We start from the raw sequence: 25177 nt of genomic DNA, 5'->3' as shown, positions 1-25177 counted from the left end.
AACTCAGTAGGTGCTAGTTCCATTCCCTTTCTCTTTCACTGAAGGCACATCTGCTTTTGATAAAGCAAAGTACTGTGACGGCCGACGTCCCTTGATACCCAGCAATTTCAGCAGATTTATGGTTTTGTGCTCTATCTGGAAGCTGTTTAAATTGATTTTGCCAAAGCATATATCACTTCATTCATTCCAAATAGTTTATCTCGTGGTACACACTAGCTGTACTCCAGAAAGACAAAATGGATGAAGTATGTGGCTGAGTGCAAACCAATAGGATGGAGCATAAGGTAGCAACTTTCTCCAGTCTGTTCTCCTGGTCAGAGCTAGTGAGATGTTTTTCCCCTCTTTGAGTGTCTGAGATGTGCCATGCAGCACTCACCAAGAGACTTTTGTGCCTGCTCTTCCTTCCTGTTCAGGATGCCCTGAAGCCCAGCCCAGGACTCCCACCACCTGCTTCTGTGGTTAATTTCAACTAATCTCTTCAGATCTCAAGAGTTCCTCAAGGAATCCTCCAATGATCTCTGATCTAGGTCAAACTCCATCATACCATCACTTCAAAGCTGCTCACTCCTTTTCTCCAATAACTCACCTCAACTTGTATAATAATCTGTTTCAGCAGTTATGTGAACTCATGGCTACTCTACTTTCTAGGTTTTAAAACCCAGATTTCAGAGGCCATGTCTACTTTTGGTTTGCAGTTCCAAGTGCACAGCTGCTTGAAGCACAACAGAGGAAGTTTCATGGCTGTTTTCACAGTACTGACGAAAACCAGCACAGTGACTGGCATAAAGCAGGTGTGTGATCATTAGCTTCTGAAATGGCTCTCAAATATCTCCTCCTCCTGACATTCCAGGCCTTGAACATTCCCCACTACCATGTGGGTTGGACCTAATGGTTTGCTCCTAATGAACAGACTATGGCAGAAGTGATGGGGTATCACCTCCAAATTAGATAAGAAAATCTTGCCTCTTACACACTTCCTCTCTTACCCCCAATCTTCCTTCCTTTCTCCCTTCCTTCTTTCCTTCCCTCCTCACTCTCTCTGGCCTCTCTCTAATAATGTGGCAAGAACTAAGGGCGGCTCTAGCAAAGGCCAGCAAGGAACTGAGACCCTGAGTCCAACAACCAGTGAAGAACCAAGTCCTGCCAACAGCCATGTGAGTGATGTCAGAAATGGACCCTTCCCCCAACCCAGTCAAACACTGATGTGTCTGAAGGTCTGGCCTCATTTGCCTGTGAGAGATCTTGGGGTAGAGATGCCCCCAACTGTTCCTAGATTTCTAACCACATAAACAGTGACACAAGAAATATGTCATCTTAAGTCACTGTTAAGATAATAGATTATGCTGCAATAGATAGCTATCCATTCTTAACTGTATACTCCTGACTTGATAGAGAAATATATACTGATGGAGAAATGCATATTTACATCCAAGCAACAGGGGAAAAATATGGTGTTTTTCTGAGTTGTAGAAAAATGAAGTAGTCCACCAAACTCAATTCAATCAACAATTCCTCCTGGGCTTTGCTGAAGAAAACATTACTAAAGAAGTAATAGATGTTGGAGCTGTGCTGAAAAGATGGAAATCTATTTGTCTGGGCAGGGAGGAACTTTCAGGCAGTGGAAGAAGCATGCACAAGCTAATCAGATTCAGGTAGAGCAAAAGATATTTACTGAGCCATCTGCTAAGGGCCAGCCATTGGAGCCCTGCAAACGCGGGACCCCACCCATAAAGGCTTGCCACTAAATACAACACACAGACCTACAGAGAGAAAGTCAACAATGGTATCCGCTAAGTGTCTAACACACATCTGTACCAGGCTCTGTAATCACTCCCGAGAGTCTGCTGCTCAGCCTGGAATGATGGCAAAAGACTGCTTGGGAGGAGAAGCACAATAACACTGATACAGGCAAAGAGAGGGACTGAGAGCATTCCTGGTGGAAGCAATGGCACCAGCCAAGGGACAAGTCCCATGAACCTTGTGGGGAGCCTGACATCCACGGCAAGCAGTTTGGAGCTGAGCCCAAAAATATTGTTCACATAGAAAGAATGTGAACAGGCAGCTATGAGAAGTCACCAAGAGCCCCTAGGCTGGGGAGCCTCTTGCAGTTATCATGCCAGCAACACCTGGTGACGTGCCAGCAAGTAGAAGGGAAGGCAGGGAGCCAAGGATGGTACCCAGGGAAAGGGAGCCATCAGTAATCACACAACCACATGAAAGGGCAATGCGACTTCCTCAAAAACTTTTCAGCAGAGGGATGGTCAGCTTACTTTGCACATTCTGGAGGTTACTTGGCAGCCATGTCCAGGAAGGATACAGAAGGAAGACACCAGAATCTGAAGCAGCAGGAGGGAGCTGTAGCATTCTAGGTGAGGGATTTTCAGAAGACATTCTATGGGCCTCCGAAAGCAGGTGGCTTCCTGAGGTGGTGGGAGGGTCCAAGTGGCATGTCTCCAGCTTCCTCCTCCTTCTTGCCTCAGAGAAGCTCAAACATCCACCCATTTTATATATTTTGATTCTGTGTAAGAATTTAGAAAATAGTGTGGGGGTGGGGGGGCTCTAGAGCTACTCGATTGAAATTCTCTAGTTCAGGTGAAAAATCATTAAGTATGAGATTTTCCATCAAGAGTGAGAGTGTGGATACAGAGGGGATCCATCAGGGCAGTCCTTTGCATCAAGCTAGGCCATCTGGGTGTTGCCGTCACTGAAGCCAGTTTTGGCTCTCTACCTCAGTTTCCTTTAAAGAAATCATACACCACAAAATAAGACCCCAAAACGGAGACCTGCCTTGCATGTAGGAACAGAGCTGGGTTTGGAGGATATCATCCATCCTTCATGGATAAGAGGACCTATTTGAGGACTTCTTATACCACTTTAAGGGCCAGGAGAGCTCTACCAGGGACTGCAGTGACCTAAGTCCTTGGACTGGCAGCACTTTTCTTCTCATAGTATCTTCCTGTGGTTTCAGAGATAAGTTTAGAGCTCTGATTTCATGCTGGTAGCATCACTTGTGCCAACAACAGCATACCTGGTGACAAGACATATTTGAAAAGTAAAAGACACAAGATCAAAGTTGATTCTGACTTTGTACATTTGTTTTGACTAGGCTGCTTTTGCAAAAGAATATGTTGCTAACAATAGAGAAACCAAAAAGCAAGAACTTGGACTGATAAGTAAGGATGTTCAGTTAAGAATTTGTTGAGTGAGGGCGCCTGGGTGGCTCAGTGGGTTAAGCCGCTGCCTTCGGCTCAGGTCATGATCTCAGGGTCCTGGGATCGAGTCCCACATCGGGCTCTCTGCTCGGCAGGGAGCCTGCTTCCCTCTCTCTCTCTCTCTGCCTGCCTCTCCATCTACTTGTGATTTCTCTCTGTCAAATAAATAAATAAATAAATAAAAATCTTAAAAAAAAAAAAAAAGAATTTGTTGAGTGAGGAGTAGTTACCAGATAGCCACACAAAATCTAGGAAGAAGTCAGAAATCATGTCTACAGCTTAGGCTAAAAAAACCTCACAAGATGTTCAAATCAGAAGTTTCCAAATAAGGAGCACTGTATACAGTGCAGAGTGCAGCTAACGTTCTCTCTCTTCTATGACTTTTAGCCTGCCCAGCAATGCTAGACAGAGAGAGAGATTTTCAACAAATGCTGTCCATGGATACTCCTTAAATACTGGATGCTGGAAGAGTTTTCACGGTTCAGTACACCTGACACGAAGGTCAACTCCTCCTAGAGAAGGGGGTCTTGCTGGTCAATTTCAACAAAACAGAGTTAGTTAGAGAAGACTGGACAATTCCAGAAGAGAAAGAAAGGGAAACTGAATTCACAGGGTCATTCTTTTTTAATCTCATGTAAATTCCTTTTAAAAGCTTAAGCCTTAATTGGTTTCCTTATTCAAATGTCTTTCTTGAAATCTCTAACTTGTAACTTTGAAGCCAAAAGAAAAGAAAGGAAAACAGTATTTTTCTGCTTTCTTTGATAATTCATTTTCATTTCCTTGCGTAACTCCAAGGACAAGTCTATCTTTAGACTTTAATATTATGAAAGAGAAGGATGGGCAGATTAGAGTCTAGAAACAAAAGGTGAGTGATTGCAAATCATTGGCACAATTAATTGTTGGTAGGAAATTTTGAAAGAGGTTTTTCAGTATTATAAAATTTCCTCTTTGTGTCATAGGCTCATGAAACGGTAGGACATTTACTTTAGAAGAGATCAAAGAGGACACTGCATGCATGTTTCTTCTCCTCAACAAGGCCCCCAGCACCTTGTTTTCCACTGGGGCACCTTGGTGACCTGGAAACAGCAGGCTCTGCTCTCTGAGAGCAAAGGTGCAACCCGCTTGCCTCCAAGGGCCAGCCATTTGTTTCACTCCAGTTCTATCCTCTTGCAGGATTTCAGGAGTAGACAAAGAAAGAGTGAGCAATGTGGTTTATACAGACTGAAGTGTATCTTAGGCTCCTCCTCGTCCTGGGTGACTGCCTGGCAACCTGAGGGCAGTAAACTCAGGAAATGTTAGTGAATAAACTGGACTCTCAACCCACCTGGGGCACGCACCTCATCCTAACGGGCCCGGCTCTGCTGCCATGAGCTGCGGGGTGACACCAAGTGCAGGGACATGCACGGTGAGGCAGCTGTATGACCAAAGCAAAGACTTGGCAGACTCAAGGACATGAGAACGAAGTTGAACAACATGAGGATGGCAGAAGCACAACGGAGGACAAAAGTGTCTTAATAAAGAACTTCCTGGGGAGAAAACACAAGAAGCAGATTCTCTTAGGTACATGGCTAAATAAGTGTAAGGAAACTCCACAATGGGAGTTTTCTAGGACTAGAGTAAGATACCTATATTTAAAAATAATTTCTCTAAAAATAAAAAAAATTAAAAAAATAATTCTCTTTAATTTCAAAGTTGAATTAATTCTTACTATTTATTACCTACTTCCTACTCGATTATTTTCTTATGACTGAATTTCACCAACCTGTACACACTTATTAATCCTCTCCTATGTGCACAGAACCCTGGAAAATGACAGCAAGAGAAAAAATAAAAAGAATAGTTTTCAAGAAGTGAACTCCAGGAGCAATGAAAAATGTTAGGGGTCAGACATATATGCCACTAGTAGGAATATGGAGAAACATGAGGTGAACACCAAAATTGAGGATTTTTTTTTTCTGCAATGGTAGCTGCAAAAAAGGAATTAGCTGAATGGCAGTGGTGAGGTGTCTTCAGAAAGAATGTGGGGAGCCTAGATGAGTGAATGTGATCTTTACAGAAAGAAAAATTGGACAGTCATTCCAGGAGAGGAACAGGAGGAGAATAGGCCAGAGCTAGGAATAGGAAATTGGAAAAAGTCTGTTAGTTCAGCATGCCGAAAGCATCCTGTTTCTGGGACTACAGTGAGTAGTGACACTGAAAGAGACTAGAGGCAAACTGTATAAGACATACAGTGCTGGTGGAGGAGCCTTTATTCCACAGACACCTGGGATCCACACAAGGTGTTCCAACAGAGGAGCAACGAGCTGAGACCCACCTCCAGGAAGACAACTGGGGCACCTGTCTGAAGACAATGTGGGAGAGAAAGAATACTATACACAAGAAAGCCAGTCGGGAAACTGAAGTAACCCAGGGAAAACAAGTGAGAACCTGAAGAGAGCAGAAGATATTAAAGATATAAACAAAGAAAATAGTTTCTGGTGTAAAGTTCCAGGTAGCAAAAGGAAAGCCTTAAATGGGAGGAGGACAGGAGGTGGTTGAGGGGGCCCATAAAGAGCCCCTATCCCGGTTAGCCTAGACTGGGCTGGGAGAAGAGAAGCCAGACAACAGCTGCTGGAGCCTGGATCTGCGTCAGGGTATATGAACGGCTAATAGCCCCCAAGCAAATAAGGTGTTCTTTGTTGCCACCTGAAATCCTAGAAGCTCAGAGGGAAAGCATGGCATCTTTTCCAAAGACCAGCCTCTCTTGCTCATCTCTTAATTCTTCACAAATGAGGAAGAGAACATATGCCCACATTTTACTCTTTCTCTGGACATTTCCTGCTCCCTTTGCATCCATGCTCTGCCCTTGGGAGGGCCAAGCTCCAAGCACTCCTGATGACTATTCTGCACTCCTTACTTGGTTAAGACCATCTAACAAAGACACATACATGACCAGCATCATAGCAGGTACTAAAAGAGGTAAAATGAGGGAAAGCAGCCTACAACTCTGGGCCTCCTAAATCTAGATACAAAGGATAAATTATGCACTTCCAGTAAATACCAGTATTTAGTGTTCTGTGCCTGGCATCATGCAGAAGCTAGGTTTGTTAGTGAACAAGATGCTAAAGGTACTGCCTTCTAGAATGGACATCCCTAAATATTACCCCCACAATTCTGTTCTCAGAGGGCTTCATCCATTCTGTCATTCATCCATAGCACCTCACCCACCAAATGCAAGTCTGCTCTGAGTTCTGCATCTGTGCTAGTCAGGGGATGACAGAAATACAAACCCATGCCCTGGGGGATTTCTGAGTCTCATGAGAAAGACAGATGTGAAAGTAAGTGGTTATCAATTATGCGGCGGTATTCTGGCCACAGCAATTATAAGGGTGCCATAATATCTGATGTTCACATTGACCTTGGGATTCTCAAGCTGTACAGATCTCAAAGTGTGAAATGGGGCAGAGTGGCCAGAAGGAGCTGACATGAGTGGTTGCCTTTCTAAGTGAAGCAGTGGGGAGTAGGGACTGCAATTCTCCCTTCTGTATAATCTCTCACAGCCATGGGTCATGTCCAGTGATCCATACCAACAGCCTCTTTGCCCACCTAGGAAGTCTCACTGCTGGTGAGCTGAAAATGGCTGCCAGCTTGGTCACAAGTCCCAGCTCTGGCTCTTGCAAAACCAGAGAATATCTTCAGTTCTCAGAGTGGGAGATTCAGGAAGCACCCCCTCACACCTCTAGAACCAGCCTTGGCTTCAGAACTACTTAAAGTAGGACTTCTACTTATCTCTGTGGGGGTGGTCTTGTGCTCTTCATTATTAAGTGGAACAATAATCCCTAACTCCTAGGACCGTCCTAGATTTAGAATATAATATGAAATACAACCTTGCTAGGGGAGTAGCTATACAAAGAGGGAAGCTACACCTGCTTTTACTGACCGGTCAGTCACCCTTGCTGTGACGCTGAGCCCTGAGAGAAGGGTAAAGGTAGTGGGTAAACTACAGCCCTCCTGAAGCAACAAGTCAGGGTCACATGGAAAGTGACAACCTCTTATAAATAACCAGAACCTGCAAAATATGGGATGAGCCCTGTCTTATGCTACTAGGGCTACCACAGTGAAGTATCACAACCTGGGGGGCTCAAATAACAGAAATGGGTCATCTCTGGAGGCTGGAACCACAAAATCAAGGAGTTGTCAGTGTCGATTCCTTCTGAGGTCTGTGAAGGAGACACCATTCCTGGCTTTTCTCCTCGCTGCTGGTGGCTTGCTGGCCATCCTTGGCATTCCTTGGCTTGTAGATCTCTACCTTCAATTTCACATGGTGTTCTCCTTATGCACGTACCTATGTCCAGTTTTTTTTTTTTTTTAATATAAGAACACTAGTCTTGTTGGATAAGGGCCCACCCTACTCTAGTATGACCTCATCTTAACTAATTACACTTACAGTGATTCTGTTTCCTAATAAGGTCACATTCTAATGTACTTGGGGAAAATATTTCAATAAATTAATTTAAGTAGGAGGGATCTGATGGGGGGTACAATTAAGCCCATTGCAGGTCTCATTAACAAGATTTGTAGATGCTTTCTGCTGCTTCCAGGGAGCTGGGCAACAGGGGTAAAGCTGGCCTTTCAACCCTTTGCAGAGTCAGGGTACAGCATCATTTTTGAAAGATAAGCTGCATAATTTATCTGTTTAGTAACTTCCATAGGTTTCTTCCTAAAATCCAAACAACTTACTATGTTCTACAAAGCCCTCACTGTGATCTGGCATCAAAAAGCAATCATTACTAGCTCGCTCCACTCTCATATAAGGAAACCTTGAGTGTGTGGTCACATCTACGTGTTTTATTTCTTTGTGGATCTGCCCACAGATTGAAGCCATAGTGTTTGTGCTTGTTCAATGTTTTATGCTGTAGCACTTGAAGTTGCATAAACACTTTGGCCTTTTGTGGTTTATTACACAAACATTTTGCCCTATTACATGCCTCAGCATCTGGCACATAGTGGGTGCTCAGTAATATTTATTGGATTAACAAACTTTGTTAGCTGTGAGTCACCCTTGACTTCTCCCATTCTTTAATGCCTGCATGAGGTCAATCTTCATGTCTGGAAATTTACATTTCTCAAGTCCACACTCACCTCTATATCCCACCACTACTATTCAAGTTTAGGACTCATATTTCTCACCCTGGGCTTACACAATAATCCTCAGATATTTCTCCAACTCAGCCTTGCCAGTCCCTACTGTCATCCTCCATAATGCTATATAGGAGGGACTTCTCTGGAAGATACATGTGACCAACTCCTCTTAGGAGCCAATAATTGTACCCTGCCACCTGAAGCCACACTTCAGCACAACATACCTGTCCTTCTGATCCTACCACAGGTGCAAATAAGGCCATAGCAAACTGAGTGCAATTTTCTGCCTCTAGGCAAGTTGGACCTGTGTGGGGGCTTATAAGTACTTCATCAAGGTAAGATGCAAGAACTTCTTCAGATTCTTTAATATTAAGTCCCAATTCAATGGCCCACCCTTTCAGAAAATGCTTTTTATATACAACATAAAGAAGGTGCTCTTCTCAGAGGTACATCATGGAGCCCATATTGTGAAGAATGACAGATACCAATTGTGAAGTACACAACAGAAATGGAAAAGTGTAAGATGAAAAAAATAAGAAGCTATTCATACATTTGAAGGAGTTTGTGTGCAAGATCACCACTAACAAAGGACAGATGCTTTATTATCATTATAGATATTACACTGTTCTTACATCACTGAAAAGTTCACATCTATTCACACAATGCACATGAATGTCCCATCCTACCAGGGAGTACCTCTAATAACATTTGTATAAAATGGTGAAAAGTTCCAAGAAACAGGAGGACAAAGAAAACAAGACATAGAGTATAAGTTTAAAATGCACTGATTTTACATTTAAGATCCGTCTATTAGAATAGCTCACACTGACCTTTTTACTTCAAAGAGTGAGTGATCTACCACCTCCCAGATGGACAGCCTTTGAGATAGGACATGAGGGTTACAACTTTAGTTCCATTAGCCATAAGCTTGGGTGATGATATCAATGTCCTCCACAGGTTTATTATTAGGACTAATTTCTTACAACAGTGGAAACACTGGAAAAGTGTTAGCTAATATTTTTAGAGAAAGAGAAATTAATCTAGTAACTAATAAAATTGTAACCTAAAGGCATGGCAAAGTTTGCAGTGTGAAAGATGTGTATCTGTTCACACATAAATATATACTAACAGGTTTTGTCCCTTCATTCATCTGATACACACTTATCAGGGCATCTGGACTGAATACTAGGGGAATCAAAAAGAGAAGTGGGTGTTGGCATCAGGGCTCAAAGTCAAGTGGATACCTGCTACAGAATGAGGCTTGCTGGATCCCAAGTTGAAAAAGTCTTTAAATGTCATCATCTTTTTCAATCTTGGAGATTATTTTCTAAATCCCAGAAATCATCATCATTTACACTGTGTGGCTCCTCCAGTGTATTCTTTTTCTTTTTTTAAAGTTTCGTTTGTATAAGTAATCTCTACACTCAATATGGGGATTGAAAATCAAGACCCAAAGATCAGGAATCACATGCTTTTCTGACGGAGCCAGCCAGGTGCCCGCTCTCCAGTATATTCTACTGATTTATTTAATAAAGTTTATGTTTTATATACTATTATTTCTACTGCTGTTAGCTTGAAAATGGCTTTTTATCATGTGATGAACCAGATCTCAAATGCACAAGCTGTATGTGTGAAGTATTATTTTTCACTTATTAAAAGAATATTGAAACCACATCTGTAAGACCTTCTTTTTAAACAACACATAACAGACAAGTGTTCTAATCTTCTAAAGCTAACATTGTTATAAGAAAGACATCATTAACTTCCTCTAATTTCTCTTGGAGAGTCATTATATAGGGAAATCATAGACACTAGACTCTAAAAAACTTCCTCTTTTTCACTAATCTGAAGGCAATCAGGGAGGTCACTAAAACAAGAAAAAAAAAAAACCTACAGTAATATTTCATTAGGGTCTCCCTCTTGGCTCCAAATCACTTCCTTGCTGATTATTAGAAATCTTAAAATTTCAAACCAAATGTGAATGACAATGATGGAAATTGCCTGTCCTAGACCAACATTCTCACTAAGAACATACAAAAAAGCTAGATAAAATACACATATAAAAATCAAATTTAAATGCACATTTAAAAAATCAATTTGGGGCACTAGGGTGGCTCAGTCAGTTAAGCGCTGAACTGATGATTTAGGCTCAGGTCATGATCTGAGAGTTGTGAGATTAAACCCCATGTCCAGCTCCATGCTGGGTATGGAGCTTGCTTAAGGTTCTCTTTCTCTGTCTGCCCCTCCGTCCCCTCCCTCTCTCTTTAAAGAAAAAAATAATAATAATCAATTTGAGGAGGTGAGAAAGTGGACTGGCCATGATAGACCAGATTTCCCACTTGCAGTCATCTCCCCAGAACCTATTTCCTGGCAGTGTGGTGCGTGATGTGGAGGAGCTGGGTGGAGAGCAGCTGCTAAGAATACAGAACCCAGTAGAGCTTGAGGCAAAACTGGAGTTTGGGGAAATCAAGGAGTCCTAATATGAGAGGTTAAGATTTCAGAGAAAACAAATAGTGGGGAAGTGAGCCATACAACGTTCATTTGCCCTCAATACATTTACTGATTAAGCCACATAGAGAAGAAATTAAAAAGCAGTCATAAAAATGGCTTAAAAAGAAGAGCAAAACTGTTGGCATTTTCTGGTCAAAATCATAAATTTATAAATTATAAAATTATAAAAACTAAAGTTTAGGATCCATTTAGAGTGGCCCTGAGAAGCATCCCAAGACCTCACTTGAGACCGTTGGGGAGGTATGCCCTGGAGTAGGAGAAAAACAGAGCCCAACAGTACCTCAGGAAGATTGCAGACCAGACCACACCAGTTGTGACATCCAGACATGAGAGACAACATCACCTGAAGCCTCTGCAAATTTCTGCACATAATCAAAATTATCAGGCACATCAGAAAATGGGACCTATCAACAGAACAGGCAATAAAACTGGTGCCACATATAGCCAGATCCTACAGCTATCAGCCACATTTAATAATTAATGTGTTCAAGGAAATAGATTGCAAGACAGAGAATTTCACCAGAGAACTAACTTAGAAACAATCAAATTAAAATTTTAGAGATGAAATTAAGAACTCAACAGATGTTTTTTGGAGATAACTGGACACAGATGAGGAGTGATGGTTTGCTGAAAGGTAGGCTGGAAGCCTTTCCACTGACTGAAGCTTGGAGCAAAGGAATGTCAAAAAGACCACAAACATATAGGACAAGTGGAATGTAGGAGAAATATTAAACATCCATGTGACTGGAGTATTAGAGAGTGAAGAGGGAGAAAGAATAGTGCAGAAGCCAGATTTAAGAAATACCAGCCAATATATATTTTTTTAATCTGATGAAAGGTATCAAAGTACAGATGCAAAACTGCTACAAACCCTAAGCAGATAAATACAAAGAACACCAGAACAAGGGTGTCTTCGGGGCACTGCAGGCTTCACTTCCTTTGGACTTTCCTGAGCTTAGATGCCTTCAGAAAAATTTTAATGAGCAATGGGCATCCTGTAGTCATATCAGACTTTTCTGTAATGGAATTCACTCACCTTCCTCCCTCTTGGGCTTCCATGATTCCACATGCTCACCTAGCTTCACCTCTTAAAACTGTAGCCAAAAGCAAGAGGAGATGGGATGAGGTTCATAGACATGACGAGAAGCTTCATGGGCCCATGTTCTCCCCTTCTCCTCCTGGCTGCACATCCTCCCCCAGGTCTTATAATTCTAAGCCATGGAGCATACTTTGGTGATGTTTGCCCTGCCCTCAGGACTTGTACAACAGCCCCTTCATTTCTGGGCAACACATCATCACAACCAGATATTACAGTCACATCACATTTGACTCTATCACTATGTGTCTTGGATTTCCTGAGAGGACTTGGCACTGGTTCTCTTTAAAACAAAGGTGAAGAAAATAGTCTGAGAGGGCTACATAATCTAGGATTCCAACTGTAGGACTTTCTGAAAGAGGCAACCGACGGAGACAGGAAAAGTGTTGGTAGTTGCTGGGGGTTAGAACATAGGGATGAGCAGGTGGGGCACAGAGGATTTTTAGGACAGTGAAAATATTTTATGTGCTACAACAATGGAGGATAAATGCCACCATACATTGCTGAAAACCCATAGAATGTACAACGCCAAAAGTGAACCTTAATATAAACTACAGACTTCAGCTAATAATAATATATCAATATGCTTTTAACAATTGTAACAAATGTACCATACTAATGAGAGATGTTAATGATAGGAAAAGGGATTGTATGTATGTGTGTTGGGGGGGCATATGGGAACTCTCTGTGATTTCTGCCCAATTTTTCTATAAATTTAAAATTATGCTAGATGATGTAAGCCAGAGAATGACACATACTGTATGATATTATTTATATGTAGAGTCTAAAGAAATGGAAATCATAGAAACACAGAGTAGAATCATGGCTGTCAGGGTCTGGGAGTGGGGGAAATGGAAAGATGTACCAGTCAAATTGTACGAACCTGCAGCATCAAGATGAATAAGTTCTGGGAATCTAACATACAGCATGCTGATTATAGTTAAACTATTGTATTATATATTTGAAAGTTGTTCAGATCTAAAGGGTTCTCATCACAAAAAAAGGGGGAGTAACTATGTGGGGTGATGGAGGTGTTAACCAACCTTATTGTGATACTCATTTTGCAATATACATATATCCAATTGCCAAGTTGTAAACTATAGACTTAAACACTGTTACATGTCAGTTCTATCACAATAAAGCTGAAAACATATTTTTAAAGCTGCTTTAAAAAAAATAAAGTCTATTATTTATTTTTTTAAAGAAAAGGAAAATAATTCTAACATTACTCTCACTCTGAGACCTCATCTTCTCAACTTCTAAGTTAAAGCTGAAACTCCGTAAGTTCTACTGCTGTATTTCAATATTGACTACAGAAGTGCATTTGATCATAGTTGGAATCATTGCTCTGGGATCTCCATCTTCAAGAGCTTTACATAATCGTTACAAACATACTATGTGGAAAGAGCAGTATCTTCTCTACCATGACCTTGTGATGATCAAAGGAGATGAGGTCAATACCACAGTGTAGGTATCAAAGCATTAGTTTTCTTTGTTCTTTTCCTAAAATGCTGCTTACGGGGAACACTCAAAAATAAATGTGCATACTCTCCTGATCTTCAGATTCCTAGTCTTGAAATAAATGATGCACAATTTCTATTAAAAATAATTTAGAAGTTTGGAAATTTCCAAGTTAGAAATGTTCATCCTTTAAGAAGCAGCTTCACCAACAGGGTTTTGAGGGCAGTTAAACTATTCTGTATGATCCTATAATGGTGGATACATCTTCACACATTTGTTCAGATCCACAGATGTACACTACCAAGAGTGAACCCTAACGTAAACTAGAATGTTTCAGTGATAAATAAGTCAGTATAGGTTTACTGATTGTAACAAATGTACCACTCTGGATGAGGGGGTTGATATTCATGAGGGGTAAAGCTGCACATGTGTGAAGGCAGGAGGTATATGAAAAATCTCTCTACCTTCCTCTCAACTTTGTTATGAACCTAAAACTGCTCTAAAAAAATAAGTCTTTCTAAAAATTAAACATTTAATTTAAAAAGAAAGTAATTCAGAAGCTCTTAATTCATGAACCTCTTGAAACATCCCTCGGGGCTATGAGATATTTGTCCTTCTGGGACACTTGGCATTGAATCTATCTCTGTTCTGGCCCCCTATGTACCATCATAGTTTGTTTATGAATCTAAACTTACTCCTCTCACTCATCTTTGTCTTAAGCTGCACTCAGCACCTTGCATGACACACAATAGTTGTATGTCAAATGTTTACTGAACAAACAAAAAAAGGAAATAGAGAAATTCATCCCAGAGAACATACAAATTGAATATTCAAATGTACCTGTATATACCTAGATTGGTTAATTGAGCTATATATCCATAAAACAAGCCTTTGCCTGCCTGGCTATCTCTCTATCAAAACTTTGCCTACCCTTTATGCTTTGCTTAGCTGACATAAGTTAGTAGTACATTAATATTTATCTTGGAAACAGGGAGATCGTCTAGACAACTCTAGTTCTGCTGAGAACGGTCTATAAACATGCCATTATTTCCAGAGCAATGCATTTCCTATCGTTCAGCTTGCCCAGTGGTGCTTAGATACTTGCTTCACTTTTAAAAATAAAAGGCAACCAACATTTATTGGTCTACCCTTTCACTGCAGTAGTTAACTCCTAGAAAGAAAGAAAAATTGGACCAAATGAATTTCACAATATTCAGGCTATTTTTTTTTAAAGAATTTATTTATTCACCTACAGACAGAGATCACAAGTAGGCAGAGAGGCAGGCAGACGGAGGAGGAAGGAGGCTCCCCACCGAGCAGAGAGTCTAATGCCAGGATTGCGGGATCATGACCTGAGCCAAAGGCAAAGTCTTTAACCCTCTGAGCCACCCAGGCGCCCCTGGGATATTTTTTTTTTTTTTTTAAGTGAGAGGTTAACTGGAAAAGCTATCTACTTAATCTCATTTATTAAAAATATAACAGTAGTATTTTGGTGTGTCTGCTACAGAACATAAATGGTTTTGATGCTCGTGAATTTTTCTCAGGTCTTACAACACCTCAGACCATTTTAATATCATTCATCCCCTCTTGATGAGGGATCAAAGTGGATTATTTTAAATAATGATTTTTTTTCCTTTTTTTAATTTAACTTTATTTTTTCAGTGTTCCAAGATACACTGTTTATGCACCACTTAAATCACTGTCATTTGTATACCATGCAATTGCGAGCTCTCTCTCACTCTCTCTCACTTACTCTCTCTCTCTTTAAAATGGAGGAAAGGGTCTAACTAGAGATCTTGATGGATATGAACCAATCTTAGGAAATTTGACCCATACATATCTTAGATGGAAGTGGGTCAATACACTTCTCAAATGCCAACGTCTGACTAAGGATGAAACCCAACTCTTCATAAACGTTTCGGGCCTCAGTCCCAGGAAGGTCCAAGAGCTCCCCAACCATATCCCACTCCCTTGCCTTTTCAAACAGCACACTAGCCCCTCATCCCCCCAATCAGGTCACACACCTGTCTTCCCGACATCTTTTGAGGACTTCGCCATCCCATGTGGCAAACACCTGCCTATCTATCAAGCTTCAGATTGAGGCTTCATCAGAGAAATCTATTCCAAATGTTGCCAGCTTTCCCAAGAGGGTGTTTGCGAATTAGCAGAGTCCTTATCACTCTGTACATGACTGTCACTTACTTTGCCTCTTCCTCTGAAGCTATGACCTCCAGACAGAAATTTTTATCAATTCAATAGCAAAGCTTAATCCTGGGCAATGAAGTTATAGGAGTTCATGAAACTCCCTACAATATACAAATACAAGTACCTCTTTCTAAAATAATTTTGTTAACTATATCTCTATGGAGGCACTTCTTTTTTAGTGTTGGGTATAAATTAGTCTTAGACTTAAGGGTAATGAATAATGTGAAGCTGATGTAAGAAAATAAAACTCCAGAATAAGAAACAAATGAACTGAGAAGTGATTACAGTCTTTATTTGGTCAACTGATTCATTACTTATCAAGGAAAGGGAATATTACATTTACAATTTACATTTTACAATCTGCAGCCCATAAGCTGTGTGAACTGAATTCTTTTTTATTCATTTCACCATGTTGTTTTTTATTTCTTTTCAGCATAACAGTATTCATTGTTTTTGCACCACACCCAGTACTCCATGCAATACGTGCCCTCCTTAATACCCACCGTTTTGCCAGTGCCCCATCCTTAATTTATGGATGACATTTTTTTAAGTGAGTTACCCATAAATATAATTTTACCCCTACATAGAAAACTTTATATCATCAAAGAAAAGATGAACACTTTTAATATCTGGCAATGAAAAGAACTGATTTTTGCTACTAATTCTGGAGGGATTATTTCTAACCACAGAACATTGCAATGAAAAGACAGCATCTAAGTCAGCATTTTGGCAATTCCCCACCCTCAGCCTCACCCCACTCCCTGCAAATCCAGGAGCCAGTGTGCAGCAGTAAAGTACAAAGAAGGCCCCCAGCATACAAGAGTTCCTGCCATCACTGGGTCCACAAATGCCAATACATGCTCTTGAAACCTTGCACACTCCACTTGGAGCCAAGACACCAGCCTGCAGCACCTCCTGGGACACTTTTATGCTAATATACTCCAGTACTCCAACACTTTGCTCATAGCTAAGCACTTTTTACAGGGAAGGCCTTCTTTCACACTGCAGTTACTTCTGAAGCTCATTTCCCTTCTAAATCTGTGAGAATACCCTACTCAGGAAAATCACTTACTTGATACCACACTTTCTCCTGCCAAAATAAATAAATAAATAAAAATAAGGCAGTTTATTTACCCCCAGAGTTCAAACTGAAGAGCAAAGTATAATCTGGGTAATTTCAGATCCTTTCCTAAGAAACACTAAAAGGCAGCTCTTTGGGGTCTTGAAAAACTGAACCGAAAGTTAAAAATCTGTCATTTATATTTATTCCTAATAGTAATGAAACCAGAAGTAGTCAATGACTGCACAACTGCAAAGAATCTTGCCTGAAAATCTATGTGCATTAAATACGTGTGTGGAGAAGGTGGAGTGTGAGATGTCTTTTAAGAGCCATGTCTCACTAACATCTCACTTAGCATCACAAACTCCACTGCATGATTTTTCTTAACCATTTTCAATATTTAAACTACCAATCAATGCTATTGATTTAAGAAGTCAGTTGTGAGTTTAAACTTGCATGATAAATCTCAAACAGAAAGTCACAACAAGAATGTAAGAACTAATATTAAGGTCTTCAGATCAGAGAAGAAAAGAGCTTCTTACCATGTTTATTGATGACACAGGACCAATGCTGTTAACATAGATGTCAACGTCAATTACAGTTGGTTTTACTGTGGAGAAAAATACATGTGTGTTAACACCTTGTGTCAGAGAGATGGAGGAAAGAAGTATTCAACCTCCTTTGACTCATGCACTAACACCTCATGGGTATGTGGGAAAGGGGTGGATTTTTCTTTTGGATTTGCCTTGCAGTTGCAATTCAAATCCTGCCCATCTTCCTTTTTAAAATTCTCAAAGGATGAGAAATTCTTACTTGTATTTAACAAATTCTTGGAAAATAGGACATTTATACCCTGCAAGTTGCCAGGAATAGATGACTGTAAAGATATCCTGCAATGTTTGTTAAGCTGATTAAATGGCAAAGAAAATATAAGATGATAAATGTTAAATGACAGAAAACACTGCATAAGCAACTTATTACAAACATTTTCTATAAAACCAAGCCTCCCAGTGATGAGTAATATCAGAGATGGTTAGCCATCACCTGGCTGCCTAACTAATTGTTCTGCCTAACAAAATGACTCAAAGCTAAGATCTGGAGAGTGCACGCATCAAAGAAGAATAAGGAATATTGATTATTGTTACTGTAAAACCTAAAGAAACGTAATGTATCACAAATTTAAAATCCTATAATTAATAAATGAATAACACTTTCGTAAGTCAAAGAATTACAGTTTCAACCACGATGGCATAAAATTTATAGGTGAGATATTGTAATCCAACATTGTGCATCAGAGGTGAAATTAGTTAATTTCCCCTTAAAGAAAACCAGTTTCTCTTTCCTTGGCAGAGACCAATAATGAGATTGCAGAGCTGGCCAACATCTGAGTCAGAGGTTCATGCCTTTTGGAAAGAAGGAGGTTCCCTTCTTTGCACTTAGCAACTGATAAAGGGAATGACATCACCAATTTTAGAATATTTCTTCCTCAGAGGAACAGGAACAAGACCCTGAACCTTTGCATATGAAACAAATCATTTCAGATATTAGAGTATTTGTATCTGCAATTATTTCGATAAGCTTCCTTCAGTTTCACTAAATAACCTATCATTCACAAATTGGACTTCCGCACTCTACTTTCGGAACTATGAGCGACACTTGTGAGCTTGCAGTCTCAATAAATTGCATACCCAGCAGTCTGTAGCCCAAGCCGTTTTCCAGACTTCTATGAAAATGAAAACAATGATTATGAATTTGAGCCAACTACTCTAACATCTGTCAGGATAACCAAATTATATTAGCTTCAAAGAGCTGTTGGCATTTTGGAAAACAAACCAACACCATTCTATGTATTATGTATATGGTGGTTACATTTCCTAAAAGGACTGCTCTTCATTTTAGACAGATTTTTTAACTACTATAAATAGTAAGCAGCACGTTTCTTCAACTTCACTGGATTCAGCAAGTTTTCTGTTTCCAGATACCACATAACCTTTGGTGATGTCATACAGAAGGCTGTGTTAAGTCAATCAACTGAGAACCTACTTTTTGCAAGAGACTTTTTTGGTTATTTTATGGTATTAGAGTTTAGGCTTCCAGAGCTCTTAATCTCATTAAATTAAAAAAAGACCTAGAGACATAAAGCCTTAACAACTTGAAGTGGGAAGTACTAAATCAGTATTAAGTGCATTAGTGCAATGAAGGTTTTAAGGGATAACAGTTTGGAAAACACACACACACACAAACACACACACACATACAGATGCACACGTGTGCACACAAAACTAGGGGAAAACTAACTGTTTTCTTTTTAAAGGTTTTATTTATTTATTTGAGAGAGAGACAGTGAAAGAGAGCATGAAAGGGGAGAAGGTCAGAGGGAGAAGCAGACTCCCTGTGGAGCTGGAAGCCCAATGCACAATTCGATCCCAGAATTCCGGGATCATGACCTGAGATGAAGGCAATTGCTTAACCAACTGAGCCACTCGGGCACCGGGAAATTAACTGTTCTAAGCAAATATCCTTTTAAGCAGCATCATGCTAAAGTAAACGGAGCTTTTAAGAAAGTGGCTCTGATAATGGAACCCAGGAAAGAGACTGTTCACAAGTGGCTCAAGGTTTATAATTCAAAAACTCAAGAATAGGCCTTGACAATATTTTTTTAAGATTTTATTCATTTATTTGACAGAGAGAGACCAACCAGTAGGTAGAGAGGCAGGCAGAGAGAGGAAGGGAAGCAGGCTTCCTGTTGAGCAGAGAGCCCAATGATGTGGAACTTGATCCCAGGACCCTGGGATCATGACCTGAGCTGAAGGCAGAGGCTTTAACCCACTGAGCCACCCAGGCGCCCCAAATAATCTTTGACAAAGGAGGCCAGACCATTCAAATGGTGTTGGGTAGACTGGATATTCGCATGTAAAAGTAGGTTAGACCCTTATGTTACTAAATATAAAAATTAACCTAAAATGGATCAAAGACCCAAAGTTAAACCAGAAACTACAAAATTCTTAAAATAAAACATAGGATAAAACCTTCATGACACTGCAGTTGACAATGATTTCTTAGATATGACACCAAAAGTATAGGCAACAAAAAATAAATAAATTAGACTACATCAAAATTAAAAACTTCTGTGTATCAGAAACAGTCAACAGAAAGGAAAGGCAACCCACAGATTGGGAAAGAATATTTGCAAATCACATATCTGATACATGGTTCCACAACATAGAATGAACTCCTGCAACTCAACAACAAATAAGCAAAAAACCTGATTTAAAAACAGTCAAGGACTTAAGACATTTCTTCAAAGATATGCAAATGACCATTAAGCACATGAAAAGATGCTCAACAGCACCAGTCATTAAAGGAGTACAAATCAAAACCACAATGAGATACTATTTCATCTCCACTACAATACCACATCACTTCCATGGAAAACAACAAATGGTGGCAAGGATGTGGAGAAACTGAAACTCTTGCTCATGGTGGGAATGTAAAATGACACAGCCACTGTGGAAAACAGTATGACACTTCTTTAAAAAAAAAAAAAAATTTAAACATAGAATTACATGACCCAGTAATTCCACTTCTTCTGATATACCCAAAGGAATTAAAATCAAACATATATTTGTACACTCATGTTAATAGCACTATTATGCACAAAAGCCAACAAGGTGGAAACAACCCAAGTACCCATGGAGGGAGAAATGGATAAAACAAATGCAGTGTATTCATATGGAATATCATTGAGCCTTAGAAAGGAAGATTTTCACTGTTTTGTTTTCTTTTATGTGATGGTCAGTCACATGTAGCCACAAGACAAAATGCTCAGATAACAAAGTTCCTTACATTCACAAGTCCTAGAGACTGGAGATATCTCTTGCAGGGTCACATGGGAAAGATACCACCATATCAGAAGACAAAAGCCAGGGAAAGGCAGAAGGAGAAGGCACTTATACCATGATCATAAATGGGGTTTCCACAGGAGAGACACAGCAAGGCAGGATAAACAATTAGGATTGAATAGTTTGAATAATTCCTGTGATCTCTGGTGGTTTGGGGATGATTAAGGCAGAATAATATTGGTTCCTGCAGTGTAAGGGCCAGAGAGAGGGATTATGGCTCTGGATTGGTTAGCCTGCATATCAAAGGTATGCTCCTAGCTAAGTCCTATGCTATCTCTAAGAACTGGCTAGGCCCAGAGGAGCAGTCTCTCCTCAATTAAAAAAAAGGGGGGGGGTTTAAGATATCAAAACATTATAATCTTAAAATTATAAATATAAAATGTAAAATTAAAATATGCATGTGTGTTTGTATATACATACACACAATACAATGACACGTTACAATATGGATGAACCTTGGGATGCCTGGGTGGCTCAGTTGGTTGGACGACTGCCTTTGGCTCAGGTCATGATCCCGGAGTCCTGGGATCGAGTCCCGCATCGGGCTCCCAGCTCTATGGGGAGTCTGCTTCTCCCTCCGACCTTCTCCTCACTTATGCTCTCTCTCTCTCAAATAAATAAATAAAATCTTTAAAAAAAAATATGGATGAACCTTAAGGATATTATAATAAGTGAAATATGTCAGTCAAAAAAGGCACATACATTGTAAGTTGCTTCTATGAGGTATATGGAGTAGTAAAATTCACACAGAGAGAAAGAAGAATGGAGGTTGCCAAAGGCTAAAGGAGGAAGTAAAGGAGGGTGGGTGTTCAATGGGTGTGGAGTTTTAGCACTGCAAGATGAAAAGAGTTCTGGAGATGGGTGGTGGACAGTAACGGTTGCAAAACATGTGAATACCTGCAATACCACTGAACTCTCCACTTAAAAGTGGACAAGATAGTAAATTTCATGTTATGTATATCTTACCACAAAAAAAAAAAAAGATTAAGCTCTGCGTGGTTGATAGAAGGATGAAGAGTTACACGTAAGTGAAAAAGCTAGAAGTGGGGAGAGAGGGGGAGAGGATGTGATTTTCTGAGTGAAAGGAGGAAGATACAATTCAAAAAGTATAAAATAGGGCTAATGTGTTCGGTTTTCAATTCTTTTTTAATTCTATCATGCCTGTTTGGGTGTCTTTATTTCCTATAAATTCAGAATTAGTGTATCTGAGAAGAATCACAAACTCATAAACTGTGCAGCATAAAGGAATGTGGAAAAGATGCACTGGGTAAGCTGTGACGGGGTCAACCACATTCATTCCCTTAAAAGAGGTATAAGGCCTAAAAGGCAATAATGTAGACTGCACTTCTACTTGCTTCTGTCACAAAACCAATGCACAGACCTGTTTGGTTAGTTTTCTCCACTCAACCATGGGCTTCCTCCTCTTAGAACAAGTATTCAAGAATTATCAGTCAGAGATGCTGGCAAGGATGCGGAGAAAGGGGAACCCTCCTACACTGTTGGTGGGAATGCAAGCTGGTGCAGTCACTCTGGAAAACAGCATGGAGGTTCCTCAAAATGTTGAAAATAGAACTGCCCTATGACCCAGCAATTGCACTATTGGGTATTTACCCTAAAGATACAAACATACTGATCCGAAGGGACATGTACACCTGAATGTTTGTAGCAGCAATGTCCACAATAGCCAAACTATGGAAAGAACCTAGATGTCCATCAACAGATAAATGGATAAAGAAGATGTGGTATATATACAAAATGGAATACTATGCAGCCATCAAAAGCAATGAAATCTTGCCATTTGCAATGACGTGGATGGAACTAGAGGGTATCATGCTTAGCGAAATAAGCCAATCGGAGAAAGACAACTATCATATGATCTCCCTGATATGAGGAAGTGGAGATGCAATGTGGGGGGGTTGAGGGGTAGGAAAAGAATAAATGAAAGAAGATGGGATTGGGAGGGAGACAAACCATAAGTGACTCTTAATCTCACAAAACAAACTGAGGGTTGCAGGGGGAGGGGGGTAGGGAGAAAGGGGGTGGGGTTATGGACATTGGGGAGGGTATGTGCTTTGGTGAGTGCTGTGAAGTGTGTAAACCTGGTGATTCACAGACTTGTACCCCTGGGACTGATAATACATTATATGTTTATTAAAAAATTTAAAAAATAATAAAAAAAGAAACATTTCATACTCCAAAAAATAATAATAATAATTAGCAGTCAGGAGCTGAGAAGATGACCCAGATGCACAGATAAGAAATGGCACCTGTCAGAGTGGCCTCACTGGGGGAAGAGTATAGGTCTAGGGTGGGTCTGTCTACTGATGAACCTAAGGGTACATGGCTGAGTTTTGCTTTTCAGTATGCGGCTTAAAGCCTGTCTTATTTACTGTGGACACAAAAGGAAAGCTGTCATGATAAAAAGTAAATTAGGTTGTTTCAATGCAAGAAAGTCTATTTTTTTGACACTTGACATCCAAAAACACATCTAATATAGAATAAGATTCCTATTAGACAAATTCAGCCCCTCTTGTAAATAGAAAAATAAATCAAATTTCATTTCCAAAATTCCCAACAAGTTATCTGTTAAGGGACTGCATTGATGTATCATAAGTGAGTACTTCTTAGCAGCTGTCCACAATGCTAAACCTGAATAAAACAGGTAATAAAAACATTTCTGTATAATCTGCCACCAGTTTACTGCTTCCCTGTTACATATAAATCTTAACAAACATCTTTCATTTTTCTGTCTGCCAAATTTGGTGTTTGCTGTTCTGGTTCTGGGCCCTAGAGGTGAGCACCAATGCCATTCAATGAATCAAATATATCATTGATGCCTCAAAATAAGGTCAGATGTTTTACTGACCAAAGCACCCCATTCCTCTCTAAAACCATAAAATTATGACAGCAAGTTTTACTTTAGAAGAATTGGAGGAGAAAACTCAAACAAACAAACAAACAAAAAACCCAGTAGAAAACAGAGGAGTTATGCTTGCTGCAATGTGTGTTCATGAGACCCTGGGTGAGTTGGCATCATGGTGTCAATTCCTCTGGGAAAGGTAAAAGAGCAGGAATCCATCCCAGAAGGAATGAGTTTAAAGATTTACACAAAATACCCAGCATGTTGAAGTGGTAGGCCTCAGAGACCACAAGGACCCTACTAATAATCATTTGTTTTTTCTCAGTCATTTGATTAATATCTCTTATAGAAGATAGTCTTATACAAATTTTCACTAAGTGCCTGGGGTCTATTATGAAAAATTATTTTACATGTAATAACTGAGAGAAAAAGATCTATAACCTTTCTCTGAATATACATACTGTTAGGTTATTTGCTACTTTTAGGACATGAGCATCCTTTAACATTCCCAATGAGGACTGGCCCTTGGAAAGAGGGGTCTACAGGTAATCCAGTTTCACCCTTTCCCACAGCATCTGCCACAGTTCCTGTAGGTACTCATTGTATACTGGATAACTATGGTTCCTGAAAATGGTGGTTTTATTATATTTAAATGGATTTTACACATTAAATGTTCACATGAGATTCCAAACTACAACAGGAAGAATCAATTTCAAATGTCCCCTGGAACCTGATGACAACCACAGATTGATGCAAGTAGTAGTCAATTGGTCAAGACTGATAAAAGATTGTCCAAGATAAGGGTACTCCTGGAAATAGGCATCTGTTACAACGGAAATTGCATTAACTCCCTGAGAGAGGTAAAAGCTGAGAGTGGCATTGAGAGAGTTGCGAGAGCAAATGAAACCATTTATATTCATTCATAAACAAGCAAGAAATAGGCAGTGACAGAAACATAGATTAGAATAGATGGAATATAGGGGCAGTAAGTGTTGACAAGAATAGAAGATGCAGAGTGAGGGAAAGCTCCAAGTGATTATAGCTCTCCACAAAAGACAATCCTTCATAAGTTGGCCCCAGACTGGTCACAAGAGGGAGGAGGAATGGGACCCCAAAGAACACTGAGCAAATGTGCTAAGTGAGGCAACACAGCCAGAAGAGCATACTGCCTGGCTGTCCAAGAGGCTCTGCCATTTACCAGTTCTGTAATCCAGAAACGTGTCTTACTTAACATCCCTGTGCCTCAGTCCCACTAAGTGTAAGATGAGCTGATAATAGGACCTAAATCATGATGGGGGCTCAAAGGGGGTGGTTAGACTGTTGTGAAGTAAGTAGTAGGTGCTCCCTAAATGTTTGCTATGACTGCTGGAATCTCTGCAGTTTGACGGAGGAAAGAATGCCAAAATCTTCTATGTGTTGCCTTTCAATTAATATTTATGTCTAAAAGTCATTCTGGTCACTTAAAATCTATTTTATCATGAGAAATTTAAATATACTGAGAAATATTTAAATATCTGCAAATGAATTTTTAGAAAAGAGAAATAAGTAATACCAACTCATGCTCATGAGGTTAAACAATAGGGCTCTTCTTGTAGCTTATAAACTCCCTTCTAATCTTTGTTGCCTTTGAGGAAAAAGTGGGAACTCATTTGCTGTTGGCCCCTCCAATTTATTGCCCCCTTCCTTTACCTGAACTAAGAGTACCACTGGGGAAGATGATGCATTAGGTAGCCTCACTCCCCACTCCAT

The 25177-nt window shown here is 40.0% G+C and overlaps 1 protein-coding gene across 1 annotated transcript in view; it reads right to left on the bottom strand.

Annotated features, from left to right (window-relative positions):
- The window catches only part of GABRG3 (gamma-aminobutyric acid type A receptor subunit gamma3), a 643721-nt gene that overhangs the window by 577832 nt on the left and 40712 nt on the right, over positions 1-25177 (bottom strand). Inside the window, exon 3 of the mRNA XM_059371735.1 lies at positions 17209-17276. Coding sequence (XP_059227718.1) covers positions 17209-17276 — 68 coding nt within the window. The remainder of the gene's footprint in view (positions 1-17208; positions 17277-25177) is intronic.

This window comes from Mustela nigripes, chromosome 13 (genome assembly GCF_022355385.1).
Source record: "Mustela nigripes isolate SB6536 chromosome 13, MUSNIG.SB6536, whole genome shotgun sequence".
NCBI lineage: Eukaryota > Metazoa > Chordata > Mammalia > Carnivora > Mustelidae > Mustela > Mustela nigripes.
This window is presented reverse-complemented; position numbering and strand designations above follow the sequence as displayed.